The sequence below is a fragment of the Papio anubis genome, chromosome 6, assembly GCF_008728515.1.
Source record: "Papio anubis isolate 15944 chromosome 6, Panubis1.0, whole genome shotgun sequence".
Taxonomy (NCBI): Eukaryota; Metazoa; Chordata; class Mammalia; order Primates; family Cercopithecidae; genus Papio; species Papio anubis.
In genome coordinates this window covers 79,038,552-79,052,624 of record NC_044981.1, presented here as the reverse complement: position 1 = coordinate 79,052,624, position 14,073 = coordinate 79,038,552, and the positions used below count along the sequence as shown (strand labels likewise).

The 14,073-nt window shown below is 39.7% G+C and overlaps 1 protein-coding gene across 1 annotated transcript in view; it reads left to right on the top strand.

The window, feature by feature from the left end:
- Positions 1-548: 548 nt before the first annotated feature.
- Positions 549-14,073, top strand: part of LOC101009624 (clathrin coat assembly protein AP180) — a 170,631-nt gene continuing 157,106 nt past the window's right edge. The window contains 2 exon segments of the mRNA XM_031667289.1: positions 549-825; positions 1,717-1,876. Of these exon segments, the coding sequence (XP_031523149.1) occupies positions 1,747-1,876 (130 nt within the window). The 5' untranslated portion in view covers positions 549-825; positions 1,717-1,746.

Below are 14,073 nucleotides of genomic sequence, written 5' to 3'. Positions count from 1 at the left end.
TGAAGACGCACAGGTAACGGTCGCGGATGGCCGGCAGGATCTGACATTTAAAATCACCCTGCTCATCTGGGCCTGGGCGCCTTTGACAGGCGGGCGTGTCAGCGACAGTGTGGGAGAGAAGGGGCTGGGCTTCGCCAGGCAAGGCGCGACGACGCCCTTGCCTTGGCCTTCACCGAGTAGAACCCGAGAAGCCCACTCGCCTGGCTTGGCCAACGCCCTCACCGCCCAGGGCGCCCCCAGCAGTCGGCGGGCAGGTGTGCGCGGTGCGCGCTCCCAGTGCGTGCCGGGTGCCGAGCCAGCAGCGGAGGGGCGGCCAGGAGCCCAGCGGAGAGCGGCTGGCTGGGTGGGTGTCGGCCTCCTCGCCTCCCCGCCTCCTCCTTCTCCCCTCCCGCTTGCCGGGGATGCTTGCGCGAGGCGCCCCCTCGCCTTTAAGCTCCCAGCCCCGGGGGGCGGTGTGTGTGAGTAGCTGGGAGGGGGCCGCGAGGCACTCCGCCGAGGGCTCGTCCGGGTTTGTCCGCCGCCGTCACCTGACTCGTCGGAGGAGCCACAGCTGAGGTGGGGGCGGGGATGGGGACGCAGCTTGGAGCGCTAGAGAGACGCGGCGGCGCTTGCAGAAGAGGCGGCGGCGGGCGGGTACTGGCTTCTGGGGTCAGGGGCGGCGGGTGTCGGGACCGCGGAGCTGAGGAGCGGGGCCCGGCCAGGGCTGGAGACTTTGCGCCCAGGGGCACCGGGTCTGCGCGCGGTCGCACACACCCACCGGCGCCGCTTCCCTCAGCTGCCCGGGCTCCGCTCATCCTGCGGCGGGCGGCGCCGCTCAGGGGCGGGGTGAGTACCCGCGGCCGTACTCGGCCCCCTCCCCGCGCCAGGGCCGCGCGGGGATCCACAGAGGATAATCCCAGGGTGCGGAGAAGGGCAGCGGCCGGGTGACAGCTCCGCGGAGCGCTCCAGGGCGGGCGGGGGGGGGGCTGGGCTGCGCTGTCAGCCCGGCTCCGCTCCAAATCCAGGAAGGGTGAGGTGCCCCAAGACTCCGGCGCCTCCGCAGCGCTCCCGGGCGGCCCCTGCGGCAGGAATTTTGAGACCGGGGGGAAGGGGCCCGGGCTATCGGCCTCGGCGAGGCTTTGGAGCCGGCGGCGGGGAAGGAAGGGGAAGCGAGGGCGTAACATGGCGCAATGCTAGGATAATCTCCTTCGCGACTGAGGGAGGACGAGCCCTTTGCTGCAGCAGCGCGAGGAGGAGGAGGGAGGCAGCCAGGGGTTGGGTAGCCGATGCATTCCCCGAAGCCTGCAGGCTGCTAGGAGGAAAGTCTGCGAAGGTGGGAGGTGGGCACCGGTGGGTGCGGCGCCCAGGGAATAACCCGGACGCACGTCGTGGCTAGCGCAGCACCCGTGTGTCAGGTTGCGGGGAAAGTGCTGATTGACAGGGGGGTCCCCAGGGGGCGAGTCTGGTCCTATGTGGGGGTGGGGGAGAATGGGGACGGTGTCACGATGCTGAGACTGGAGCCCACGCTGGGGTTCCGTGACTGCCCCACTCACGGCCAAGACTCCCTGGACCGCATCGCAGGAGCGGGGCTTGGCGCGTTGCTGGCTCCAAGAGGTGGTGCCAGGGTGGGGATGGAGGAGGAGAGAGCCGCCGCGCGGCTGGAGGAGGCAAGGCCTGGGTGCTTGGAGGGGAGGGTCTGCGGATTAAAGCCGGACCATCTCCCCTTGTTTCCTGCAGAAGAAGAGGCGGTAGACGCGACCAGAGAAGATGTCGGGCCAAACGCTCACGGATCGGATCGCCGCCGCTCAGTACAGCGTGACAGGCTCTGCTGTAGCGAGAGCTGTCTGCAAAGCCACTACTCATGAAGTGATGGGCCCCAAGAAAAAGCACCTGGACTGTAAGCATCTCTTTATATAAGAGGGACATGCGCACGGCAGAGGCGCCTGGGATGCTGGTGGTGCGGCCTGTGCTCTTGGTCGATAATGCTGCGGCCTCTGATATTCCCAGCCAGGTTGCCCCTGAGCTGGAATTCTCCAGCTGTGAAGGTGTTCCCTTGGGTTAGTCCTGAAACCTTGTCTTGTGAGCCATTTTTTCCTCTTATTTAACTCCAAGGTCTTGGTGAAGGGGGAAAAATACACACACACACATTATGTGTATATATACACACACACACAGATTGTACACTCTGAATTAGATGTTTTGCACCTTTTTTTCTTTCTCCACCCACCCTCCCTTCTCCAAATTAGAGGAAATTAGAGGTTGCACAGTCAAAAAAAAAAAAAGATGAATTTATGGAAGGTCAAACTTGTCACCCTAGTTCTTTCCTAAATACATTTCAGATAATTCTAAGATAGTATCATCTTTTTCAGTGTTGCTCCTGAGGATTTTTTTTTGTGAGAGTGTGTGTGTGTGTGTGTGTGTGTGTATGTGTGTATGTGTGTATGTTACCATACCAAACAAATGAATTCAAGATACTGAATGAGGAAATTGGACTTAATAGCTATGGCAATTTCATTTTACACATTCTGGTACATTTTGTCCCATTCTCAGAAAATGCTGGGTGAGATGACTATGCTATGGTCACAAAATGGATGTACTTCCCCAGCATCTGAGATGGTGCAATTTTAGATGGAAACATTTAATTCTTAATGTTGTTTTTGTAACTGGTTATTTGATGGAAAAGGCTTTATTCTACTCTGGAATCTGTACATTTCTGAAATACCTTAATTAACAGTAAATCTTTCGTCATTGAAGGATAAACAGAGGCACTTAGAAAAGAAAAAGGCTTTCACCTGCTTTGGGTGGTGAGGCTCCTCATAAGTCAGGCTATATGAGTGTATGTTCAGCAGTTGCTATTTAGTTCTCTTGACCTGCTTAGGATCTTCTGTTCTATTGTGATGTTTTTGGTAAAGGTCAGTGTTGGCATGAGAGACACAGCTATGGCCATAACCATTTCCTCAGCTGGCTTCCTTTGCCCATCTTCTGGGTTTTTTTGGCCTGAGGTCTTTTCCCTACTATCTCCTTTGTGCAGCTGAGAAAGTGGTACCAGTGTCAGAATTCACTCTCGCCCTGTTATCTGCATAAGTCAAGCTTGGTGAAGCTTACAACTGGACGTTGTAAGAGTTGTCTAGTCTTCTGAACCTGTTGTCTCATAGAATTGAATAATTTTGTTTCTAGAAGCTGATCTGAGGAGAAAGTACCATTATGCCTTTCCCAAGGGAATGTTTAACAAAATTTGTTGATTACAGTATTATATGTTATATATGCAGTACAAGATGAAAGAGGCCACCAGGGCCAGGGCACCTAACAGAAGTGGAAATTGTAAATTTATGACCAGCTCACTTTGCTGCAGCATGCTGAATCATTTAGCCATTTTCCCATCAGTTTCCCCAACTCTAGGAGGATGATTCATGTCTTAAAGGTGTATATCAGTCTAGAAAATCCTCATAATAAAAAGGTATAGGTTATGAATTTGCTACATGCTGGTCTATAATGAAAATGATAAATCAGTATACTGATATATTTCAGAGAACATTCACAGGTTTGAACAGTTCATTAAAACATCATTCAGATAAAGACCGACTTCTCCAGATCTAAATATTTAGTCACATTAGTATTTTAGTGGAAAAGTCTTTTGAAAATTTTGAAGGTAGGAGGTTTTCCAATATGATTTCTAAGATGTGGAAAATAGGGGGAAGAGATTCCATGTTATAAAAGAAAGCAGCTGAAATAGGAACTGGTGTTGAATTAATAATATGAATGGTCATAAGAGCTGAACATTTATTGAGCAGTTACTATATAGCAGGCACTGAGCTTTATATTATTAATCTTTCACCACTTAATGGGTTCAGGGAGGGTAATTAACTTTCATGGCTTTTTTTTTTTTTCTTTGTGTGATGGAGTCTCTCTTTGTCACCCAGGCTGGAGTGCAGTGGTGCATTGTCGGCCCACTGCAGCCTCCCGGGTTTGAGTAATTCTCCTGCCTCACCCTCCTGAGTCGCTGGGACTTACAGGCGTGTACCACCACACCTGGCTAATTCTTGTGTGTTTTTTTAGTAGAGATGGGGTTTCTTCATGTTGGCCGGGCTGGTCTTGAACTCCTTCCCTCAGGTTATGCACCCACCTTGGCCTCCCAAAGTGCTGTGATTACAGGAGTGAGCCACCACTTCCCCTGGCCAAACTTGCATAGCTTTTAACCAGTGCACTTAACTGCCATCTGTAGTTCAGTAATATACTCTATTGAGAGAGAAGAGAAAATGAACCATATTAACCTAAATGGTCTAATCTCAAAACACTCACCTTGCTTGGATAGCTTTCTGTGGAATTGAGCATGAAAATCTGCATACATATTGCAGTCTTTATAATATGCATGAAAAAATTTTAATTCTGTTATGAAAAAAATTGAATGAAAAAATTTTAATTCTGTTGCATAAAACAATGACCAAAATCCAAGCACTGAGGAGTATTGGTTAGTGGTTTTTCTTTTTAATGTTTTGCTTTTCTAGTAAGTCATAAAATAAAATATCTACTTAAAACCAACTTTTGGGTGGAATTTGGAGACATAGGTATCACATTATTAATATGTACTATTCTAAGAAAAGATGATATGGAAAACCTGAATATATATGTTATATGCATTATTAAGAGGACATCTTTGCTCAGAATTCTTTGTGAAGTTCCTTTAAAAAAACAGTAAACTATCTCAGTAATTTATTCACAGGTTTTCAGTAAACACCAGTTATAAAAGTGAGTTGTTATTAAAACGTGCAAACACATAATTAAGTTTCTCTATAGGCACTGAAGCATTCTCAAGTAGTTGGTGTTTTAGTTTTGAAAATATTAAATACTGGTTTGGAGAAAAAGAGCACAAAATGTAGCGTTTGGGGATTTGAAACAAAAACAATTCCAATTTATTATTAGTTTGGTTTGTGTATAACTTTTTAGTTTGGAGTTTAGATTGGAAGATTGTTAAAATAGATTTATGGTTCTGTCATTTTTTTTTAGAGGTATTGGATTAATTGGGCTCAAAATCCTTTTGAAATATGAATTTAATATTAAGGTACTGGTTTAAATGATAAATTCTTTTCTCTTTAGGTTGATAGGCCAAGAAAACTATTGTTGTTAATTATGGTGACTTATAAAATGATTCTTAAAGATATATGATTTATACACTTGAAGAAATGACTTGTTAACATCTGAGGGCAGAATTATATATGGTGAAAAGGTCGAGATGAAGAAGCTCTGTACATTTATTCCCAGATTTTTTTTCTTTTTTCAGTGACAGCACTTAACAATCTAAGTAAGGATTATATGTTTTATGGTACTTTTGGATTATGTAAAACTTTCATTCCATACTCGACTATAATAATGTTGCCCTTTGTATGTGAAAATTAAATACCTAATCAATATTGGTTTGACATAAACTTTTCTGGGTCCACCTATACATCCTCGCCTCCTTTCCCTTGTAACTTGTTGTACCTATTTGCTAGCATATAAAACATCCAGGAGTCAATGAGTATTTACCTTCTTAGTTACATCTGTTTGACACTTCAGTGTTGTTTGTTTTTTCTATTTTGTGTGTGATGCCCTAAAGGATAGCCCAAGTCAAATAATAAAGTAAAAAGATTAGGTAGTAATAGGAACCCAGTGTGTACCCGGTATTATGTCAAGGCTAAACAATAAAATAGAGTTGGTCCAAAGTAACATCTGCAGCGGTAAATTTGGAAAGCTTTGCAGCCCTGCTATATGATTCATTTCAGTTAATAGTGCTTATGAATGATTTCTATATATGCTACATTGTTAAAGTATCCTATTTATGATTATCAGAATTCAAACCTAGACATTACTGTTAACATCAAAACAAACCTTATGAAAAGCCAATTTGGTTTTCAGTAATCCTATTTTTTCCGTATTAAACACTTGAAGCTATTTAGTAATGAGCTTATCCCACATGAAAAGTAAGTGCTTCACGTTCTGAATCTGATGTTTGAGAGATACTAGAATTTTACTAACAATTCTGTTCCTCCCAAATTACAAAAAAGAAAAAGATTATGTTTCTTATAAGACTATCTGGTAAAGGTAGTAGGAGATATGGACTGATTTTTGATTGAAGACAAATACTAGCACATCAACACAAATTCCTGCTGCTTTAATTTTATTCATAAAATATTCTGCAAAAAAGAAATTTTGTGAGTTAAAAATAGAATGAAAATTTAAACCTGAAAGTGAGTTTGCTTTGCATAAATGTGCTTAGTAAACCTGAAATATATTTTAATTAATAGAAATTCTGTTAGCACACTAATTCAGCAGCCACCATATATTTATATTTGCGATAATTTAGTAGGGCTTTCTATAAGTGCTGAAAGATCCAAAAAGTAAGCAAAGTTTACTGAATAAAATTAAGTAGAACAATGTGTAAAAGATTACTGAACACTAGAGTAACTTTGAATTTGAGAAGTATACTAACTTGCTGTAAATATATTTTAATTTGATTCTCATTGTTCTCATTTAACTATTCGTTTTTTTAAAAACAAAACAAAACACACCCTCTCATTTTTCTGTACCAGAACATAATCTGTTCCTTCCTCTTGATTTACTAGAAGACCCAGCCCAAGGGTGAAGAGATGGGGTAGACGCACTTCTGAAAAGTATTTAATATGATTATAATTCATACCATACATGTGTAATGGGCTCAATGTGTGTGATTCTGTGACATTCTCAAAGGTGCTTAGTGTCCTAGGAGGGGAGAGAAGAGATCACGTGATCAGGGTGGGCAGGAGCAGGGGAAGCAGAGTGACCAAGAGTCTTAGGTAGTAGGAGGGAACATGCTTTAAAAATGACACAAAAATAATTAAACAGACTTTATAGCAGCTAGTGGAACAATAGGGATTTTTTTCCAGATCTTTTTACTTTCTCATTTTCAGAATAATCTTTTTTTAATGGTATAATGTTAAATATATTTGGGTCACTTTAGTTATTTTTTTTCACTTTTTGCAGTCAGCGTAGTTAGCAGATACTTTCTTAGAATAAAATTGGTAACAATTCGATTTTTAAAAAGTTGTTTTAGTGATTTAAAATGTTGATATGGAAAAAATACTGAAAATTATATAGATAGTAGGCAAATTCATATCCTAATTGCAATATTAGCTTGTAGCATTTTAGATTAAAATCTAAATTTCTTGATATATTGCCACGTTAATTGTAATGTTTAATAAATGGTGGCTGAAGATTTATTTGTAATTTAATCTGTGTGCTTAGTTGCCATGGACCTGTCTTTTAGCTTTTCACAAATCAATATCCTTTAAATACCTTACCTCCTCTCTTCAATTGACTGATGCTGGGATAGGGTGTTCTTTGGAGCTTATCTTGGTAAAGAAGGTCAGAAGTGACATATAACCCTATTCCCTAGGGGCCGAGGATGTTTTCCTTGCAGAGTTGTATTTTAAGTGACTCAACTCCTGAGCCAGCATCTACTAAGAGAACCTTCAAACAAAATCATAGTGCATTTAAATAATTTGAAAAATCAGATTCCTTGCCATTAAAAATATTTATCCTTAGTTTCATTTCTTTTACAATGTTTTCTCTTTTTAGAAAAATGTATATTTATAAAGAAGAATGTTGGCTATGTTTTTTCTTAGGCATTTATGTAATGTGGGAGTTGCCCTATTTTTTTCTTTCTCACCAAGGGAAGATTGGTTGAATGGCATACCCCTGTGTCAATTGCACAATGACTTGTGAGTAAGAAATGACGACTCTTCCTTGAAACAATTGGGTGAAAGCACAAACCAGAGAGAATTGTACCCTGAAGCCCACAGTCTTTCTGTAGCTGTTTTTCTGCTGTCTCTCCATTTGTCCCAGATGTGTGAGGATCCTCCTCTCCCTTGTGTACAGAAGCCTTCTTTATTATTCATTTTTAAGGAGGATCTAGCATTTTCTAAAGAATTTTTGCCAGGTACTGTGGCTCACGCCTGTAATCCCAGCCCTTTGGGAGACCAAGGCGGTCAGATCACCTAGGTCAGGAGTTCGAGACCAGCCTGGCCAACATGATGAAACCCTGTCTTTACTAAAAATACAAAAAAATTAGCCGAGTGTGGTGGCAGGCACCTGTAATCCCAGCTACTCGGGAGCCTGAGGCAGGAGAATCGCTGGAACCCAAGAGGCAGAGGTTGCAGTGAGCTGAGATCACGCCATTGCGCTCCAGGCTGGGGAACAAGAGCAAGACTTCATCTCAAAAAAAAAAAAAAAAAAAAGAAATTTTAGGAGAGAGAGAATCTAGGTCTCTCCCTGGTTGGTGTAGTTTTGCTTTTGGGCTGCACCATTTGATTGTTCTCCTAGGCTTAGCATTTTTATTTTAAATTACAACTGTCCTTTCTACATGAGTTATTCTCTCTGTCATCTGTATCTTTAACATCTTCTGTCTCTCTTATAAGTATTTTCAAGTATCTCCATTTAAAACAAACAAACCACACACACGTCTCTTTGGGCTCTATTATCTTAATAATAGCTTTTCAGCAACCAACCTGTCATTCTTTGCTTTTTCTTTTTTCCCACAACCAAGCTGCTTGAAATAGTGATTTACTCACCATTCCAAAGAAAACAGACACAACTGTACCCCTCTTTAAATATTCTGTGTCTTTGAATGGCATAATTCATGCATGAAATCTTAGAATTGCTATTGGATGCCAGGCATTGCCTACTCAGTTGCCCAAGCCACTAACTTTAGAGTTATCCCTCATCCCTCAAATTCAGTGAGTGATAATTATTTAAAAACTCTGAGCTGTATGCAGTGTCTCATGCCTGTAATCCTAACACTCTGGGAGGCCAAGGCAGGAGGATCACTTTAGCCCAGGAGTTTGAGACCAGCCTGGGTAACATAGGGAGAGCCCATCTCTATAAAAAATAAAATAAATTAGTCATGATCATGTGTACCCATGGTCCCAGGTACTTGGAAGGCTGCGGAGGATGTCAGGCCTGCAGTGAGCCATGATCATGGCACTGTACTCCAGCCTGAGTGACAGAGCAAGACCCTGTCTGAAAGCAAAACAAAACAAAAAACTACCTGAAATCTCGTTCTTTAGTTGTCTTCTGCTTGATTTAGAACAGTAATAAGCCTCATTTGTAAAATGAAGACTAATTATAGTACCTACTTCACTTTTAATGAGTAATGCATAAGATAATGCATGTAAAATACCTAGACCAGAACTTGACACACAGATATGCAATAACAATCAGTTATTAATACCACTACTAATAATAAACATTACTAGTACAATTATTGCTACTACCACCACTATAACAATTCCACATATATCGCCAGTGATTCGGCCCTTCTTCTCCATGCTATTTTGTGCCCCCTGCTTTTAATTGTATCAGTTTTTCCTTTAATTCTAACTTTCTCTTTCTGTAGTTTGGAAGATATATATACTATTTCTGTTCTTTTAGTGATTAACCTTAAAATTTTAATATGCATATGTAATGTCTGAAGTTGATCAATATCTCTTTTTTCTTCCCAAGAAATGTAGAAACTTTTAACTTCAATCACCCACTTCTATCTTACGTGCTATTATTATTCAGTGTTTTATGTTTCACTGTAGTTTTAACTCATAAAGCTGTACATTATTATTTGATGAAAGCAATGTTTACTTAGATATGCCTACCTTGTAACTGACTTCTTTGCTCACCATTCCTTCATCATTTATAAGATTTTCTTGAACTATATACTTTTCTTGAAGTATATTTTGAAGATAATGTATCTGTATATAAGATTCTAGAATGACAGTTATTTTCACTTTGATATTTCACTCATTTGGCTTCTATTATTGCTCTTAGGAGAATTTATCTGTCTACCTGCCTTTAGGTAATTCCTTTGTTTGACGGGGGCTACATTCAAATCTTCTGTTTGTCTTGTCCTTCTGTATTGTATGTGTGTCTAGATGTGGCATTTTTGTTTGTTTGTTTATTCTATTTGGAATTTGTTGGGTTTTTAAAATCTGAGAATGTATGTCTCTCATCAGTTCTGGAAAATTCTCAGCTTTTCAGTTATCATTGATTATTGCTTATTCTCATTCTCTTTCTTTTTATGTCCTTCAAGCATGATTAGAAATATGTTAGACTTTATTACATCCATATAAATCTTAATATACTTTTTGTATTTTCTAATGTTTTCTTTTCTGTTCAGCATGATTTGTTTTTCAGATACCTTCCAGTTCATTAATTCTCTGTTTAGCTGTGTCTTGTCTGCTTTTATGCATTCTTAGTTTTTTACTTTGTTTATTTATATTTTTTGTTCTTGAATTTTTTTCAAATTTGCCCATTTTCTGGATACTGTATTTTTCTTGCTAATATTTTTGAGTTCCTCTTTTATTTCTTTACCATTTTAAACAAAACTAATTTTATATTCTATGTTTCATAGATCTATGACATGAAGTTCTGTTTCTATTGTTGTTTTTGCCTGATATTCAGTCATGATTCCTCATATGTTTTGTAATTTTAGACTCTGAGGTAATGTTGGCTAGGACTTAATTTGTGGGAATCCTAGGGAGCCTAGGGTCACCTAGAAAGATTTTGCTTCAGAGAGGTCCCACAGGTGCTGCCATTCTGAGAGCACCTGAAGTTGATTTCTGCTCTTGGAGTTTCCCATCCAGTGCAGGTCCAGATCCATAATCCTTGTCCATAATTTGAAAATCCAAAATGCTCAGAAAACCAAAATTATTTTTGTAAATCATTTGGCAGGAAAAGTTGACCCTCTATAGTCTTTATATACTGCCTATCATGAAGAGTCATATGTTAAGCTATAAAAATATTGTCATATTATGGTATGCTGTTCAGATTATAGTGAGGTGTTACTTCATATATAATGTCTGTACCATAATACCTTTGTAGAATCTCAAAAATCATGAACTTTGAAACATATATGGCCCTAAGGGTTTTAGATATTGGAGTGTGGATCTGTAGTATAAATTTGAATCACAAAGTTCATCAGGGTGAAAGCTATGGTTACAAATGCCCCAGAGATTTTTTTCCCTTATCTACCCAGAGCTTAGGAAGAGCAGGACACATTTTCCCTTGTCTCCTTTTGCTGAAAGATATTCTTTTTTGTTTTTGTTTTTCTATTAATTTTACTAAAGGAGTAACCCTTTGAGGATCCTAGCTTTATATGGTTGTCTTAGTTCCAACTAGTAACCTTGCTTAGTCTCAAAGGCCTTGTCCCCTGTTCGCCACAGGGCTGCTAGAATCTAAGACTCTAAGCCACTTAGATTAACACATGACTTCAGGGCAGCCTCCTCTTCAGTATTACTTTACTATGTGGTTTTCTGCAATTTCTTTATTTTTTTGGCCTTGGAAATTGCTTTATTTTCTTGTGAGTTCAGCCAAATGAGTGGAAGGATGCCTGTAATATTTATCCAGGTTATCAGGTGTTTTTCCCTTGATAGTCCACCTGTATGCTAGATATGGAACCAGCGTATTTTCCTATTGTTTGTTTTTGCCTACACACACACATACCCCACAGTTCATTGCTGAACTACTTTGAAACATTAGATTTACTATATTCTGCATTACTTTTGGGCCTTTGCATGTGGTGTTTTTAAGTTTTAATATATTTTTAAAATCTAATTTCTAAAACTCTAGTTTTAGGCATTCTTTTCAGTGCCTAGATGGTCCCCTGTGCATATATTTCTTTCATATCCCTCCCAGAACTATAGTGGGATTCTCTTTAGTGGTTGTTTTCTTTCTCTAGTCTGTAGTTTCTTTGAGACTGTCTTATTCCTCACACCAAACATAGCATGATAGCAGGTTTGGGTAAATATTTGTTGAATGATTTTTATTATGCTTCATATTTCTCTAATTTTAGACCTTTGTTTTCTCATAAACTTTCTACTTAAAAATTTTACTTTTACCCAGTAAACTTCAGAAGAGCAAGGGGTTAAACTCAATTCTTTCTCTCAGAAGACTATAAAAACAATAGAAGTGTAAAACTGGAGGAATACAAATAAATAAACATTAAATTATTTAATGTATATAATATGTATTTCCTGACATCCTCTCAACACTTGCATGGCCATGATGTGAAGATTTTATCTGGGGAAAATTAGAACCTTGATATTAAAAGTTAGAACAATGAGCAAGTTGGTAAATTTGAAAAAATGTTAGATTTTAAACAATTATATCCATCATTTTTTTTCGTTGTGGATTTAAAGCATATTGGACTTCTCTCAGTACATATCATTAACTATTAGATATTAGATGGTTAAGTATTAATATTAGAGAAAATCCTTTGCTGGCATTGTGTGTTTGTGTATATGCGTGCAACTATTTTCTGTAGAGTTGGATACAGTTGGGAAGCATTGTATTCAATATTCATTTTATAATTCATAACTACATATATTATACCTGGTTAAGATAATTACAAAAGAAAAACAATTTCAAAAGTGACTACACACTTTCAATAGTCACTGAAATGATAGTATTCACTAAGTACTTGGTGATACTATTCATTAACATGATAAAATTTCCCTTAACAACTTGTGGGCTTTTGACAAGCAGTAAGGAAAGGGGGCAAGATTAACCTGAAACTTAGGGTTCTTTTGCCTTTGTAAAGAAAGCAATAAATAACAACATATTTAGTTTTATTTTCAATGACCTACTTGGAAAAATTAGAAATTACTTTCAGTGCTGAGTCTTTCACTAGCTTACTTAGCACAATCCCATTATTTATTCATTTAACAAATATTTGGATAATTTCCAAATGCCAGGAGTTGTTCCAGGAAACAGGGATACCATGGTGAACAAGATATGCATGGCCTTTGGCATCAGAGAGCTCGTGACTTAGTAGGGGAAACAGAAAATTAAAGAAATAATTACAGGTGATTCAAAAAGAATTAAGTTTTAATAAAGAAGGTGAAGACTACAGTGGAGGCACATTGCAGAGGAAGAGATGTTTAAGCCCAGACTTGACGAATGAATGGGACTTAAAGTAGGTGAGGTGTGAACAAGAACTGCTGCAGAATGCTATCTAGGAAGAGGCTCACAGAGAGCAAGCCACAATTTAGGAGTTTGAAAAAGTTGAAGGTTGCTGGATGAATGAGTGTAGGAAGACAGAGAACGTTAAGAAATAACACCAGTGTTGTAGATTGCCTGAGATGTGCAGGGCCTTTTAGGCTCAGGAGAATCTTAGAAGTTGATCAGCCTTTTCATTTTTTATAGATGAGTAAGCTGAGTCCTAAAGTGACAATATTACACTTTCTGTATGTGTTAATACTGAATAATTCTTATCTACCTATCTTGAATAGGTGCCCTAATGTGTAATTGCCTTATTCACCTAGTTCTGATTGTTACGTCTAAACCAGTGGATTTCACTATAGTATCACTATGAACCTCATTAGTGTCAAAGTATAGAGCTTACAGCTGTTCCAACTTCTAGCTAAATAATTCAGTTAGACAATGGCTTCATGTAGTTTTGTTGTGTTTTTTTCTCCCTAAAACATCTAGGTTGCAGTGTGTTCATGTTTTTCTGGCCTCTTCATTATGTATTTTAACATGTAACATTCTGGTTTTGGCTACCCTTGAGTGAGCATGAGTGTACCCATGGAAGGTTCCATAGGAGGCTGATAGGAGACTGTGCTAATGAGTGGGCTGTGACCAACTGTTTAACATATGCATCTCCTCACTGCTTTGTGGTTCTTTCCCACCCCCCTCCCCACAATAATTTTCATTATTGTTCCAAAGGAGTTGCTTAATTGTTAGTTATATTTTATTGCATTTTGTGAAGGACTGTGTGCCTTGGTGACATTACAGTACCAGTGGTCTATTCTATATATATCTTAATGAAACAGAAATTTGACTTTGGCCCCTATTATAGGTTATACTAATCATTTTGTAGGATAGTGCTGTGAATTAAGAAACAAGTGTTTTTTCAGTTCAGCTCAGCATTACTTTCTCAGGTGGAAAAATAGTATGAATCGAGCACTCAGTTGCTGCGAGTATAAATGGGTGTAAATATTTGAGAGGAAGGGTTGGCAATATTAATCAAAACCCTTGAATATCCTTTGACCAGCAAGTTGAATTCTACAGCTTTACATGAGATAAATAATTGGA